The sequence below is a fragment of the Ursus americanus genome, chromosome X (assembly GCF_024610735.1).
Source record: "Ursus americanus isolate L20-20 chromosome X, mUrsAme1.1.p, whole genome shotgun sequence".
Lineage (NCBI taxonomy): Eukaryota > Metazoa > Chordata > Mammalia > Carnivora > Ursidae > Ursus > Ursus americanus.
Genome location: NC_142164.1, coordinates 88,023,974 through 88,038,650, shown reverse-complemented (window position 1 = coordinate 88,038,650; position 14,677 = coordinate 88,023,974). Strand labels below are relative to the sequence as shown.

The 14,677-nt window shown below is 40.9% G+C and overlaps 1 protein-coding gene across 3 annotated transcripts in view; it reads left to right on the top strand.

The window, feature by feature from the left end:
• Positions 1–6,378, top strand: part of USP9X (ubiquitin specific peptidase 9 X-linked) — a 162,668-nt gene extending 156,290 nt beyond the window's left edge. For all 3 annotated transcript variants that reach the window (XM_045804058.2, XM_087859872.1, XM_045804057.2), the window contains exons 42-45: positions 1,897–2,053; positions 2,213–2,425; positions 2,789–2,884; positions 4,787–6,378. In XM_045804058.2, the coding sequence (XP_045660014.1) occupies positions 1,897–2,053; positions 2,213–2,425; positions 2,789–2,884; positions 4,787–4,924 (604 nt within the window). In that variant the 3' untranslated portion in view covers positions 4,925–6,378. The remainder of the gene's footprint in view (positions 1–1,896; positions 2,054–2,212; positions 2,426–2,788; positions 2,885–4,786) is intronic.
• The last annotated feature ends 8,299 nt before the right edge of the window (positions 6,379–14,677 follow it).

The following is a 14,677-nucleotide window of genomic DNA, read 5'->3' as shown; positions in this document are numbered from 1 at the left end:
AAGCCTGTATGATTGATTGGTCTGAAATTAGTAAACCTTGCAAAATTGCTTGAGTCGTGATTTCCAAACAAAAGATTTTATAAATGCATGTAATGCAAAAAAAAAAAAACAAACTTGCGTTTTGATTTAGAAGATTCTATTAAGTAAAATTTATGGTATATAAGGTTTATTGGGGTTTTTTTAAATTATAGACTACACAGGTAATGTTTCTTTGTGGAGATAAAACTCACTTATAAAATTCACCATTTTATCTCTTCAAAGTATACAGTTCAGTGGCTTTAGTACATTCACAATGTATAACCATTACCACTACCTAATTCCAGAACATTTTCATCACTCCAAAAGGAAACTCCAGACCCAATTAAGCAGTCACTCCTTATTACCTCCCATCCCCCAGCAGCCACTAATCTGCATCTGTCTCTCTGGATTTGCCTGACCATAGGCAAAATGTCCAGGATTTGCCTGGGCACTTCAGATACATGGAGTCATACAAAATGTCCTTTTGTGTTAGACATTTTGGGTTGTTTCTACCTTTTGGCTATTGTGAATAATGCTGCTGTGAACATTCATGTACATGTCTTTTGTTTTTAAACATCTGTTTTCAATTCTCTTGGATATACCTCAGAATTGCAGGCAGGTAAATTTTTTATTTTTTGTAGTCAAATTGTAAAATATTCATAATTTACCATTTCAGCAATTTTAAGTGTACAGTTCAGTGGCATTAAGTATATTCATAGTACTCTGTTACTGTCATCACCATCCATTTCCAGAACTTTTTCATTATCCCAAACTGAAACTCTGTACCCATAACCGTAACTCCTGATTCCCCCTCCCCCCCCAGCTCCTGGTAATTATTATTTTTTCTTTGCTTTTGCCTATTCTAAGTACCTCATGTAAGTAGAATCATACAGTATTTGTCCTCTCTTATCTGGCTTTAGTTAACGCCTTCTAAGACTCATACGTGTTGTAGAGGCGCCTGCGTGGCTCAGTTGGCTAAGCGTCCAATTCTTGATTTCTGCTTAGGTCATGATCTCAGGGTCATGAGATCAGCCCCATGTTGGGCTCCACGCTCCGCAGGAGTCTGCTGGAGATTCTCTCCCTTTCCCTGTGTTCTTCCCCCTGGTCTCTGTCTCTCTAAAAGAATAAATCTTAAAAGGGGGGGGGGCTCATACATGTTGTAGCATGTGTCTCAATTTCATTCCTTTGTAAGGCTGAATAATACTCCACTGTGTGTATATACCACATTTTGTTTACTGACAGGTGATGCTTTTAACACGAAGGAAACAGGCAAATTTGCCTCTGTAGTCCTTTTATGAATTGCTTATTGGGGAGAACAAGAAATCATTGACTGTATAGTATTCTGTTAGGCTTGGCAAGAAATCATCTGTCATCGGCAAATCAGCTAAATTGTAGTAATGGTGAAAATTGCTTTGCCGTATAGCTCATTCTTAGAATTCAAGTTCGTTTTGTACTTCCATCACTGTTTCATAGTCACTGATTACTTACTTTCAGAAGTGCAGTTTTATAAAAGGAACTGACTTGAGGCAAACTCTTAGGTACAGCAGTCATAAACTTAGTTATCTTTAAGTCTGTATTGCTCTTGGTGTCCTAAAATCACTTCTGGTAATGTCTTTGAATTACATACTTAGCAAAATCATTTTGGATTGGTAACAAGTTGGTCAGAGCACAGACTGCTAGGCAGCTGTATGACCTTGGGCAAGCTGTTTAACCTGTCTGTAGCCCTCTTCTCATCTGTTTAGAGGCTCGATAACAGTACCTGCTGTCCAGCATTAGATGACATGACTGAGTCTTTATTGAGTGGCACATAGTAGACACTCAGTAAATGTTGGCTGTTTGATTTTACAAGTTTTTATTTTATATTTGGTTCTTTTTCAGAATTCATAATGCACTTAAAGGAATCCCAGATGACCGAGACGGGCTGTTTGACACAATCCAGCGCTCTAAGAATCACTATCAAAAAAGAGCATACCAGTGTATAAAATGTATGGTAGCTCTTTTTAGCAACTGTCCTGTTGCTTATCAGATTCTGCAGGTGAGGGTTTTTTTCTTAACAATTTTGTAGAAATCTGAATCAGAATTAGGGATTCCATTTTAAAGAAAAGAATAGTGAGAATTTGGAGTTATTATTTTAAGTTAACTTTAAGAAGTATTCCAAAACCTTTTCTACACATGGTTTTATTTTCTTTTGAAGGGCAATGGAGATCTTAAAAGAAAGTGGACCTGGGCAGTGGAATGGCTTGGAGATGAACTTGAAAGACGACCATATACTGGCAACCCTCAGTACACTTACAACAACTGGTCTCCTCCAGTGCAGAGCAATGAAACATCAAATGGTTATTTCTTGGAGAGATCACATAGTGCTAGGATGACACTTGCAAAAGCTTGTGAACTCTGTCCAGAGGAGGTAAAAAAAAAAAAAAGAAAAGAAAAATGAAAGAAAGCAAAGCAATTTGTTATTTTATAGGCCAGTGTTTATGTATTAATGATAGTGCCAAAGAAATGTTGTTGAGGTTTTATTTGCTTTAGTGTTTACTATATGTAATCTTAGGTTAATGAGGGAGCCTTCTTTTAGAGGAATTTCTGAAATTGCCTGAAATGTGGTCTTTCTGGAGAGAACCGAAGTCAGGTTTTTTCATGTTTCAATTTGTTTTCAGTAAAAGGAAACTTGTGAGTCAGTTTTGTAGTTTTTAAAATTTTATTTCAAATACAAAAAACTTAAACATGAATTTGCCTACATAATTCTTCATCTTCAAATATTGAAAATTAGGAGCCGGATGACCAAGATGCCCCAGATGAGCATGAGTCACCTCCACCTGAAGATGCCCCGTTGTACCCCCATTCACCTGGATCTCAGTATCAACAGGTAAATCGGGGTTGGTTTGCGTTTTTATCCCCTAGAACCAATTTTTATGCTTTATTTAAGGGATGGCTGAATTTTTTGTTGTGACTGCAAAGTAATAAAGGGATTAGCTAGATTACCTTTAGAGCATGAACGAAAGAGAAATAGCTGGGGCAGGGTCACGATGCGATGTGTTTGAACTTCGCCGTGTGGTGTTTTCCAGGTCAGATAGGTGCCTTTCTTTGTACTCAGTTAAGACTGTGTGGCAATTGATGTCAACATAAAGTGGTAATATTTAGTACAACGGATTAGTACACTTCCTGTTAGGCTGAGTCTGCAAATGGATTCCAAAGACACTTAAGATGTGGCAATGAAGGAAATTGTTCTTGGTTACATAGGCTAACCAAGACTTCAGTGACACTCAGGATTGTTGAAAAGCATCAAGGATTGATAGAGTTCTGTAGAATTTCCTGTAAGATCAGTAAAAAATTTTTTTAGATACAGAAACTTTCTAAATAACTTTTCTTTCTAAAACCCAGAGATGACTAATTCAGATCTTTTGAGGCAGTGGTGCTCAAACTTGAACAAGCATCAGAATCCCCTGGTTGGGGCTCATGGCTGGTTCAGTCAGTAGAGCATGCGACTCTTGAGCTCAGGGTTGTGCATTCGAGGCCCACATGGGGTATAGAGATTTAAAATCTTAAAAAAAATTTACTTCCTTGGTGAGCTTGTTCCAACACAGATTGCTGGGCCCCATCCTGAGTTTCTGATTCATTTAGCTCTGGGGTAGAACCAGAAAATCTACATTTCCAACATGTTCCCAGGCAATTGATGCTGCTGGTAGTCTGGAAGCCATACCTTCAGAACCATTATTTAAGGCATTCTTTCTTACATTTCAGGATGGAGGGGGTGCCTGGGTGGCTCAGTTGGTTAAGGGTCCAACTCTTGATCTCAGCTCAGGTCTTGATCTCAGAGTTGTGAGTTCAATCCCCACGTTGGGCTCCAGGTTGGGCGTGGAGCCTACTTAAAAAGGGGGGGATAGAAATAGAAGCATACTCAATAATTTAAAAATGCATATTCAACATATTTATTTTCATAATGCAAATTATAGAAAGGCCTAAAATCTTCTTGACTGGTGGGAATGTACAGAAAAGGAAGGCTCACAGGTTTAAAAGGTTAAGAAATCAAATTCTCAAGGAAGAAAGTTACTTTCCGCAGCCCTGAGAAAGCTCGTGTATTAATCATGCCTGGCTCATCCATGTTTCTGTAACATTGTGTTGTTTTCATTAACACCATTCTCTGTTCAAGGTTGTTGCTAATGCAGAGCTCATATGACCAGTCAGATTTGTCATTATCAAACAAAGCTTCAAGGTTCTTGGAAGAGTCCGAATAGATGTGTTCTAGCTCACAAAATTTTGACAATAAACAGTAACAGGCTATAATCCCTTATTTGTTGGACTTAGGTCTAAATAATTTGGGGCACTAAAAATCACTTTGGCTGAAGATTTATACAGATCTACATTGCTTTTGTTTGGGGTTTGGGGGTTTGCATTTAGGCTAGCTTTTCTCTCTAAGATTTTATTAGAGAGCAAGAGCACAAGCCGGGGCAGCAGTAGAGGGAAAGGGAGAAACAGGCTCCCCACTGAGCAGGGAGCCCGACATGGGGCTCGATCCCAGGACCCTTAGATCATGACCTGAGCTATAGGCAGATGCTTCACCGACTGAGCCACCCAGGCGTCCCTAGCTTTTCACTTGAAATGAATTTTTGAAATGAATTTTTTTTTTCTTACCATTAGCCCAAGGATATTTCCTCTTTATAAGTCCTGGGAATAAAAGAAATGTTCACGTGTCCAAAAATTTCAGCCTGTGATTTTAAAAAGTTTACTGTGTGAAATGTTTCAACATCGCTCTCTTCTCCCCTCCCAGAATAACCATGTGCATGGACAGCCATATACAGGCCCAGCAGCACATCACATGAACAACCCTCAGAGAACTGGCCAACGAGCACAAGAAAATTATGAAGGCAGTGAAGAAGTATCCCCACCTCAGACGAAGGATCAGTGAAATGCACATAATTACTGGTTCCATCAAGACTGTGCACCCAGGCCTTACAGTCCAACCTTTTTCTGTGTCTGGCTAATTTAAAACTAGAAAAACTATTCCTAATCAACATGGAGTGGAGAGTTTATTCACTGTCTTATCTGCAGAAATTTGCTGTCAATATATAACCCGCCTGCAGTGGAAAGTGTATAGTGTTTTGTAATAAATGGCCTGATGCTAATGTGTAAATGGCAAAGGTGTATATAGTATATTAATGTTTGACTGTTAATTCTTAAGCAAGAAACTTTTCTTGAGGAGACTCACAGATCTACAAAAACTACAGAAGTTCATTTTCTTGTTCTACCCACCGCACTCTGCAACCAGTGCTGCCTGCCTCATGGCAGTTGGATCTACTCCTTTACAAAACAAAAAAATAAACCAACAGCAACAAAACAGAGCCCATCCATGTCAACCACACCAATAGTTTCATGTTAATTCTTTGCCACTGGAGTCAGTTTTACTATGAGCAATGATGTAAGGCTGGTAACCTTTAAATTATTTGGTTGATGTGGAAAATTGGTGATGTAACATTGTTTCTAGATCTTTTTCATTGCCTTTTTAATTCTGATATTAGGTTAATCACTTTGAAGCTATAGTTATGCTGTAACATTTAGCATGGCTTCACACCAGGTTAGTGTAGCCAATGAGGAAAAAAGTACCATAATGACAGCAGTTGTCCCAGTGTGACAGCTGTATTGCTCAGAGCTTTTCCTTCTTACACCTAGAATATAAATATAAAACAAGGGGAGACGTGATAAACAGGCGGTTTTCAGTTACACATATGTTGCTTATGTTTAATGTTTGACAGTTCGATCTCTGGGTGGATAAAGAAATTTAAGTATCAGTAATGGGAATTTTTAAAAACAAATATGCAAAAATTTGCTATGCCAGGATGCTTGGAGCATAATAGAAGACTGTATTTGGTGTGCTTGTTTTGTTTCTTTGGTAGAGCTTATTAGGTGAATCTTCTAAAACTTCCTTCTGCTGGACCCCAGTGAAGTGGAAGTCACCAGAACCCCACAGTACTTGGAGTGCCACTGCACCAAGATGTCTAGCTGAGTTTCTGCTCAGGCACAGTTTTACTTGAAAGCAAGAATTGTCCTAGCTCCTTTTCCATTATTCCAAAACTTTGAATGTTCGAAGCAGGGTCTTGATTAAAAAGGAAACTACTGGTTAGTTAATCTAATTGAGGTATAATTTCAGCATAAACATTTAATTAAAGATAAGGAACTCATCAGTTAATACTGTATTTAAAAGAGAATTGGTAACTTGAATGTGTGTAATTTTTGGAACCTGTCTAAAAACCAAATACCCCTGCAAACAGATACAGTCCACCCTATTCTATTTAAATATTTTGCTGTTTTATTTTATAGAAATTATTTTGCTGAATTCACAAATAGAATTTGATTTACGAAGAACTTTTTGTCCTGTGGTGTGTTTTTGTTTTTGGGTTGGTTTTTTGGTTGGTTTTTTTCTTTTTTGTTTTGTTTTGTTTGTTTGTTACTTTTTTTGGTCCCTTTTATTTTTTTTTGAAGGACTGCATAATTAATTCTGTGCATAGCATGCTTAGGCATGACACTGAATTCAGGAGTTCAGTCACGTAGAGTTTTTGTGCACAGAAAGATTTGACCTTTGGCCCTTGACTAAAGATTTAGAGAAAACAGGATGTTGACACTGTAAAAGTTTCCTAACATAATCAATCTTGTACTTTTTGTATGTTTTTTATATACATGTATATTTAATGAGCACAAGCTTGGTTGTATTTTTTACAATTTAGTTAATAGGAAAATGTTTTGTCAAAAAGGCTATAGTTGGAACTGAACAAAGCAGAAACAACATTGAGAATTGCTTTATTTTGTGATTAAAAGGGGCAGGTATTTAAGATAAAGCTTTGGGTATCTTATTTGCAGTACTCTATAGTCCATCTGTGCTTCTAGGTTTTCTGTAATAGTAGGAAATTTTGACACCAGACATCCTGTTTTTACCTTAAGTAAAGTAATTACATCTGAGTTTAAGTTTGAGCAAAAGTCCTACACACTGTTTGGTAGTTTTAAAAGTTTCTCAATTCCAGGCCTCCTTAGCAATGAGCAAGATAGGTTAACTTTATTTGGACAATTTGCTATCCTTGAATACACCTTCTCACCAGATGAGGTGGTTTTTGTGTTTCCCCACTTCTTAACAAAGTATATGATGTACTTAATTTAAAAACTTAAATGACTTGTAGACATGAAAAACTTGACATCTGAAAAGGCTGTGAATTTGTCTCCTTGGAGGGAGATCCCATCTTGGTTGCTTTGAATTGACAGTCCCCTTGTGCCAGGTGAGGGCTTGTGAGTCCGTCTGTGTTGTGCCCAGGATCGAGGGAAAGTGAAAAGGGAGATTGATTTTTGTTTGTGCGAATTATTTTCTCTAACTTCTTAAGCATTAACATATAAGCAGAAATTTTAAGGCGCATGTTATTGTAAGAGCAACGTGGTGGCGAGGTCTTTTTCTGAACATCAATGGCACATTTTAAACTCAAGTCTTCAAAGTGCCTAAAGATAATTTAATTCTCCCTCAACTGATTTCTGGAGCCATATATATATAATTCCTACTTTAAATGTTTCAGAATCACTAGTCTTCCTTTTAGAGAAGTACCCCCAGGATTCTAAATGGCATGATTACTTCAAAGAAGACCATGGAATCTGTTAACATAAAGACTAAAGCTATTTTCATTGTTAATCTGTGAACAAGGGCTTTGCCCAGTTGGATCTAAGTATTTCCTTGCACAACTTGGTAAAAACCATATTGCTGCTGTTCTAAGCCCTCCACCAACCAAATTTTCATGCTCAGCCTTGTAGAGGCAGAAATAACATAAATCATACTTGGGGTTTTTTTTTGTCTTTCCTTGATTTTTCTGATAATTTCCCAACCTTGTGTCTTGTAGCTGTTATATATACAAATTTAGAATTATTAAAATGTTTTATATTTTTTTCATGATTAACTTTTATTAGTGAATGATAAGTATTTAAGTAGTAGTTAAAAAGATGAGGAGCCTTTTTTTATTGAAATTACGTTTGTAAATGAAAGCAACAGTCTGTGAATTTTCAGATGACTACTCCAACAAAATGGTTCCTTTCACTTTTTTTCTTGGTATTTTCCCAGCTTCTTTTCTCCCATAAACTCTTTTGCTGAATTTTGTGGTTAATTTGGTGGATATATCCTGCCTTATTTAGAATTCTAACTGGATAAGAAAATTGCCTTTTCCTTATAAGAAGTGCCCAACTTTGGTCTCTAGCTGGAAGGTAACTACATACTGCAGAGAGAGGAAAACAACCTCCTTCCCGCCCCGCTCCACTCTACCCCCTTTCTGTGTTAGGGGAAAACAAACAAACCATGCAGTACTGGTTTTATAGTACCACGTGCTCAACCAGAGTTGTCCTGCACCTACATGCGTGTTTAGTGTTGGAAAGGAAGGTTTTGGGTGTGATACATCACTACAAAAAGTGCTATATGTATTAAGAACTTGCTGCCGACTGTATTTATAACAATTACTTTACATTTGCAGAAATGTAGCGCTTTTCCTCCAAATTCGTAGGTGTAAGAGAAAAGGGGGAAAGGTGCACCATGTTTTAAACTTGCAAATGAGTGATTTTTTTTTTTTGAAATCCAGATTCCCCAAAGGAAATTCACCACACAGATCACACACTTATCAGCCTTTTACAAGCCAACAGACTGAAGATTGTCCACAGTTCCTAAACTTTAGCACATATACAAAAATAAAACTTTATAAATTAAATTTCGGCTTTCCCTTTTATTTATTAAGATGATATCTAAATGGAGGTAAATTAGAGGTGTAACAGATTTAGCGGGAACTTAAGGGAAGTGTTGACCAGTAGAGGAATGTGGCCCTCCTTTTCTATCTTCAAAGTATATTCACATCTAAGCAGTTCACAAATTGAGTTGTGATCTAATTGCTGACTTACTTAACTGTTCACTCTAAACGAGATTTGGCAAACACTCTGGTGTTTCAGAGTTCATTTAAATATCAGGCAGCAGGTCACATGTTTTGAGGGGAGTTAAAAGTGAAAATTCAGTTAATTCTCCAGCAGATTTCATCTCTGCTTTTTAGTATCTGAAAAGCAATTCTTTGTTGCAGTGTTCCAAAGAACTAGGACGTCCATAGTGGCCTCTTGGTGTGTCCTTTAAGTGGGGGTACTGTGAGAGACCCAGCCCGGATTTTCTACACTTCTAAAAAGTAGAAGACTCCTAACAAACCACTGTTGCTCTGCATTTTGGAAACTGTACTGGGATTAAACCGCTTGAACTTGCAGTATTCTTAGCTTTGTGAGTACACCTAATTGAATGAAAATGTACATAGTCACCAATTTTTTGAACTGTTCGTTGTATGGGTCGGTAAAAAATTAACAGTTAAATTTTTACTGTATACACCTAAGTTTCAAGTTGGGGGTTACATAAAAGGTTTTCGTAACTCATTTTCTTTAGGGATACAAAGTCTCAAGGGAAATTTCTTCAACCACACCTGAAACTTTGGTCCATAAAACAAATTTCAGACACATATAAAAATCACTTGATTATTTGAAAGGCAATTCCATTTAAATATATAAGACTCCGGAATATAGTGGGAATGCTTTTGACTGTCCTCTGAAAATGAGAGGTCGTCCTCTTGTGCTCCAACAACATTAAAGAGAATATACCGTATTTCATCCAAAGGTGCCCCAGTAAGCAAAATTCACGGACTCAAGATTTTGGAGATAGCAAAATGGGGAATACCATTTCGTAGTAATCCATGGCAAATACCTTCTTTTTTTAATACCTGGAAAGTGTGTTGGCCTTTTCTCATGTGGCTAATTTTTCCATTAACCTAGCAGAATAGAGAGACCCTGTTCTACGTGTAATTAGTAATAGAGCTGGCCAGTTGACAAGTTTATGAAGAAAGTCTGATGCAAGTGCACCTTCGAGGAGTCCTCGGACTGCTCCCGGAGCGCCGTGTCTGAGCGGTTGTCTTGAGAGAGCTGTGTGTGCTGGCGTCAGTTTTCTTCCCCGCACACTAGTGACGGCGCTCCACCAGTACCCCCAGCCGCCCCGCCCTGCTTGTGGGTCCGAGCAAGCACTCCCTGTGTGGGAGCAAGCCTAACAATTGCTTTCCTTCCCCTTCTCGCTGTTCCTCCCCAAAGGTGGCTTGGTGGGGGTCACCTGCAAGATAGCAAGAATCGAATTCATTTTCTATTTTCAACTGTGTAGATGTTAAAATATTCACAATGGATGCTTTGGGTGCCGGAAGAGCCTCCAGGAGTCCTTCGGGGGGATTCCCTTGCGCGAGGATTTGAAAATGGATTCTTAGGAGTGTGGCTGTATGTCACCGGCCATTCTGTCACGTTCTCATGTCGTTCCGCACCCATTAAAACACGGGGTGCGCCTTTGGAATTCAGAAGTCTGGATGACTTGGGGGTCTGAAATCGGTGTCTTAGAGCAAAGGCCGCATGGCACCACGAAGGTTCTGAACCCCCTTGCCTTCGGCCCGAGCAGCTCGCGGCGTGGCTGTCGGCCGGGGGGCACGGGCGTGCGGGGCGCCCGGGAAGCAGGTCGGCGCTCGGGGCTCAGTGTGTGTGGAGGAAAAGCCCTTGGAAACATTTTCCTAAAGTCTCTAGATGTTCGGGATGTGTCCCTGACCCAGTTCTTGACGTAAATGAGTGTGTTCTGTTGGGTGAATAGGCGAAGAGCTTTTTCAAGCTGTGTGTGAGAATCGAATCCAGGTGGTGACTGCTCACATTTGGTGACTACCGTCCCTGATTGAAAATACTCCTCGGGACTACTGATCAGTTCTTTCAGCCATCTACTTTCAGAGTGTCTAAAGCATTTAGTGTCAATTTGTTCACCGTAGAACAGGCCTTACACAGATTCCCAAAAGGCCATTCTAACACATCTTCCTTAGGAAGTCTGACTTAGCCAAAGACTAACAATGTGCCGAAGGTCTACAAGCTAAAGCTTACCAAGTCAGTTTTCGTGGGTTTTTTAAGATTTTTTTTTTTTTTTGAGCGAGAGAGCACGAGCAGTGGGGAGCAGCAGAGGGAGAAGCAGACGCCCCCCTGAGCAGGGAGCCCGACCCCCGGGATCCTGACCAGAGCCGAAGACAGCAGGTGCTTCAGCGACTGAGCCGCCCAGGCGCCCCTGAGCCAGGTTTAAATACCAAGTTCTTACTGTCTCTCATGACAGACTTTGACTTAAAGAAAAAATACATACAGGGGCGCCTGGGTGGCACAGCGGTTAAGCGTCTGCCTTCGGCTCAGGGCGTGATCCCAGCGTTATGGGATCGAGCCCCACATCAGGCTCCTCCGCTGTGAGCCTGCTTCTTCCTCTCCCGCTCCCCCTGCTTGTGTTCCCTCTCTCGCTGGCTGTCTCTCTCTGTCAAATAAATAAATAAAATCTTTAAAAAGAAAAAAAAATACATACATACCAAGCTCTTAGGTTGCAATTAGCCTTCTCTTTTGTCCCAAGGTTGGGCTTTTTAATTAAAAAGCAAAATCTAAAAATTCAGATTTGCAATAAAATATGAACAGACTTACTGTCTAATGTAGCATGGTTTCGCAGTTGCTAGAAAGGCAAGTGTTAGATACACTGGATGTTGAGTTACTGTTTAGCACGTACTGACGCAGCATTAAACACTTGAAATAGGCTTCTTGCACTGAGGTTAGCAGATGCTCCGTTTGAATAGGAAATAGAATCCAATAGACTGTTTTGGAAGGAGTGCAGGCTGGAGAAGAATGTAGTGTTGAAAACACCTTACCACCCGTGATAAACTAGAAATGGCTACAGGATGTCCCTCCACTCATTGTGTTTTTGTCTCTAGAAAAGCGTAGAGCCAAGTAACCAAGAGTAACATTTTTGAGTGCTTTTGAGCAGTAATAATTTATCAATATTCGATTTACATTTAAGCTTTTAATTGCTGTTCTTTTTTTTTTTTTAAGATTTTATTTATTTATTTGACAGAGATAGAGACAGCCAGTGAGAGAGGGAACACAAGCAGGGGGAGTGGGAGAGGAAGAAGCAGGCTCATAGCAGAGGAGCCTGATGTGGGACTCGATCCCAGAACGCTGGGATCACGCCCTGAGCTGAAGGCAGACGCTTAACCGCTGTGCCACCCAGGCGCCCCTTTAATTGCTGTTCTGCTATGAAGTATGATAGACAATAATCATTATAAAAATCAATCTGAGGCTGAGGAGTAGTAATTTATATACTAGGGAAGCTGGTTTAACTCTAGAATGTTTATATTGAAATGCTGTTTTTTTTTTAAGTCAAGAATGAACTGAAAATACAAGGCTAGGATCAAAAGAAGACATAACTAAATAATGTCATACCTGAATCTCCAGCTAAATGCTGAAGTTTAGTGTTAGGTTGGCTTAAAAGCAGTTGTTAAAACTTGCCCTTCTAAATTTGACTAACGAAGGGCGCCTGGGTCAGTTAAGCATCTGCCTTCGGCTCAGGTCCCCATCTGGGATCGAGCCCCAGATCGGGCTCCCTGCTCAGTGCGGACCCTGCTTCTCCCTCTCCCTCTGTCCCCACCCCACCCCTGCCCCTCCCTCTGCCTGCTGCTCCCCCTGCTTGTGCTTGCTCTTTCTGTCAAATAAATAAATAAAATCTTTTAAAATAAATAAATAAATTTGACTAGCGAGTCAGGAAAAAAAAATAAAAGGTTGGGTTTTTTTGTGTTCTGAGTCTGTTCACCAACGTATATATTAAATCTGAAACGCAGAGCTAGTTTTGCGTCTAGGTGAGAAGAGGAAACAGCTGCCTCCAGCACCGCACCGTCCCGTATGTGAAGCGATGCGGACATCGGGCCGCGGCGGGTCCAGGCCGAGTCTCGTGGGCGCTCCCGCCGAGGAACAGCTTTTGTTACGAATTGGATGCGGGGTTCCGGTGTGGAAAATGGAAACGTGCCTTTTCCTTTTCCTTAGCTCCGATTTGAGAGTAAGTACACTGGCAGGTTACACACTCGCAGCTCAGACGAGGGTCTCTGGCAGGCGCCACTTGCAGTGCTTGGAAGACAGGATGCCAACAGTCTTCCTTTGTGTATGCTTCTTAACCTTGATCTCAACTAGGAAGGCTCTCCCTCGTTAAAAAAATACAAAGCTCGGGTGTTCCCGTGCCCACCACGGTCATTCTGATGAAAGACACGCCTCCTCATGACTTTAAACTGCCCACCGCTAGCCTCAGGGCAGGAGCTGTTCTGGGCATTTCCCTCTGCTCTTTGCTAAGATGGGTTTCCAGCAGACGTGACTTTTGCCATAACGATCACTCCGAGACAACGCTTGATGCCGCAGACGCGTTACAGGTGCTGAAGAAGTGACCCTAAAGTGAGGCCGGGAGGGCGGGCATCGGGACCAAGCACGAGTTCCACGTGTGTGAAGTGCACTTCGCGCTCAAACTCATGTGTTGTTTTGTTTTGTTTTTAAGATTTTATTTATTTGAGAGAGAGGGAGAGCGAGCGAGCACAAGCGGGGTGAGGGGCAGAGGGAGAAGCACACTTCCCACTGAGCAGGGAGCCCGATGCGGGGCTCGATCCCAGGACCCCGAGATCATGACCTGAGCCGAAGGCTGACGGAGCCACCCAGGCACCCCTCAAACTCACATTCTGATAATGCGTAAAACTGCTGTTCCGCTTGCTCTCGATTTGAGAATTGGCATTGGGTCCCAGCCTGGCCTCTGGAAAGCTTGGACTCTGGTTGCCAAGCGCACAGCCATTCATCTTGCGTAAAGTCATCTGTATTCAGTCCGGAGAAATGCTAGTGTCAGGCATGTCCTTGCTGGGCTTTTTCCGATGTGCTCCTGTCTCTTCTTATAAAAAAGCCAGCTTTGGTGACAGTCGGTGGCAATTTCATGTTTAAAGAAAGGCAACTAATAAAATCTCTCCGCTTAGAATTAAAATGGAGGGGCGCCTGGGTGGCTCAGTGGGTTAAGAGTCTGCCTTTGGCTCGGGTCATGATCCAGAGTCCTGGGATCAAGTCCCGCATCGGGCTCCCTGCTCATTGCGGACCCTGCTTCTCCCTCTGCCTCTGTCCCCACCCCACCCCCACTCGTGTGCACTCGCACGTTCTCTCTCTCTCAAATAAATAAATCTTTTAAAAAAACCCAATAATATTAAATAAGAAGAACAAAGCAAGGGACAAAGTGTGCAGACTGGGTCAGCAGTCCCAAGGAGTGACTGGTGTGCATGCACATGTGAGGGCTCATGGGGCTTCAGCTCGTCACCCTCAAAACACAGAAAGGATCACTCTGAGTGCACGTGAGAGAAGAAAATTCAAGCTAAAATGAGGACAGTCAGAAGAAAATCTGGTGTAGGACCTCTAACATCCAGTGCTCCTGTGAAAAAGAGGCTATTGTCAAGGTGAATTGCCCCAGGGATGGCAGAATTAAAGCTCCAGACTGTCTGAGAAGGAAATGATTTATATTGAAATGCCATTCACAGCTTGCGCAGTGACCTAAACTAGGAAAGTTTCAAACTTTGGCTTTACAACTGCGCAAGGATCATAGTCTATATGTTGTCAAATGAGTTTTGACCCACTTTTTACATATAAAGACTTTAAAAAAGACCTTTGTTGTCGTTCTTATTATAATGATTTCTGCTAGACTGAAAGGGTTGAATCCCCACATGGACAGATACACTGCTAGATTTTTGGTTTTTAAGTGAGTTAACATTGGTTTGGGGCGTCGTGTAGG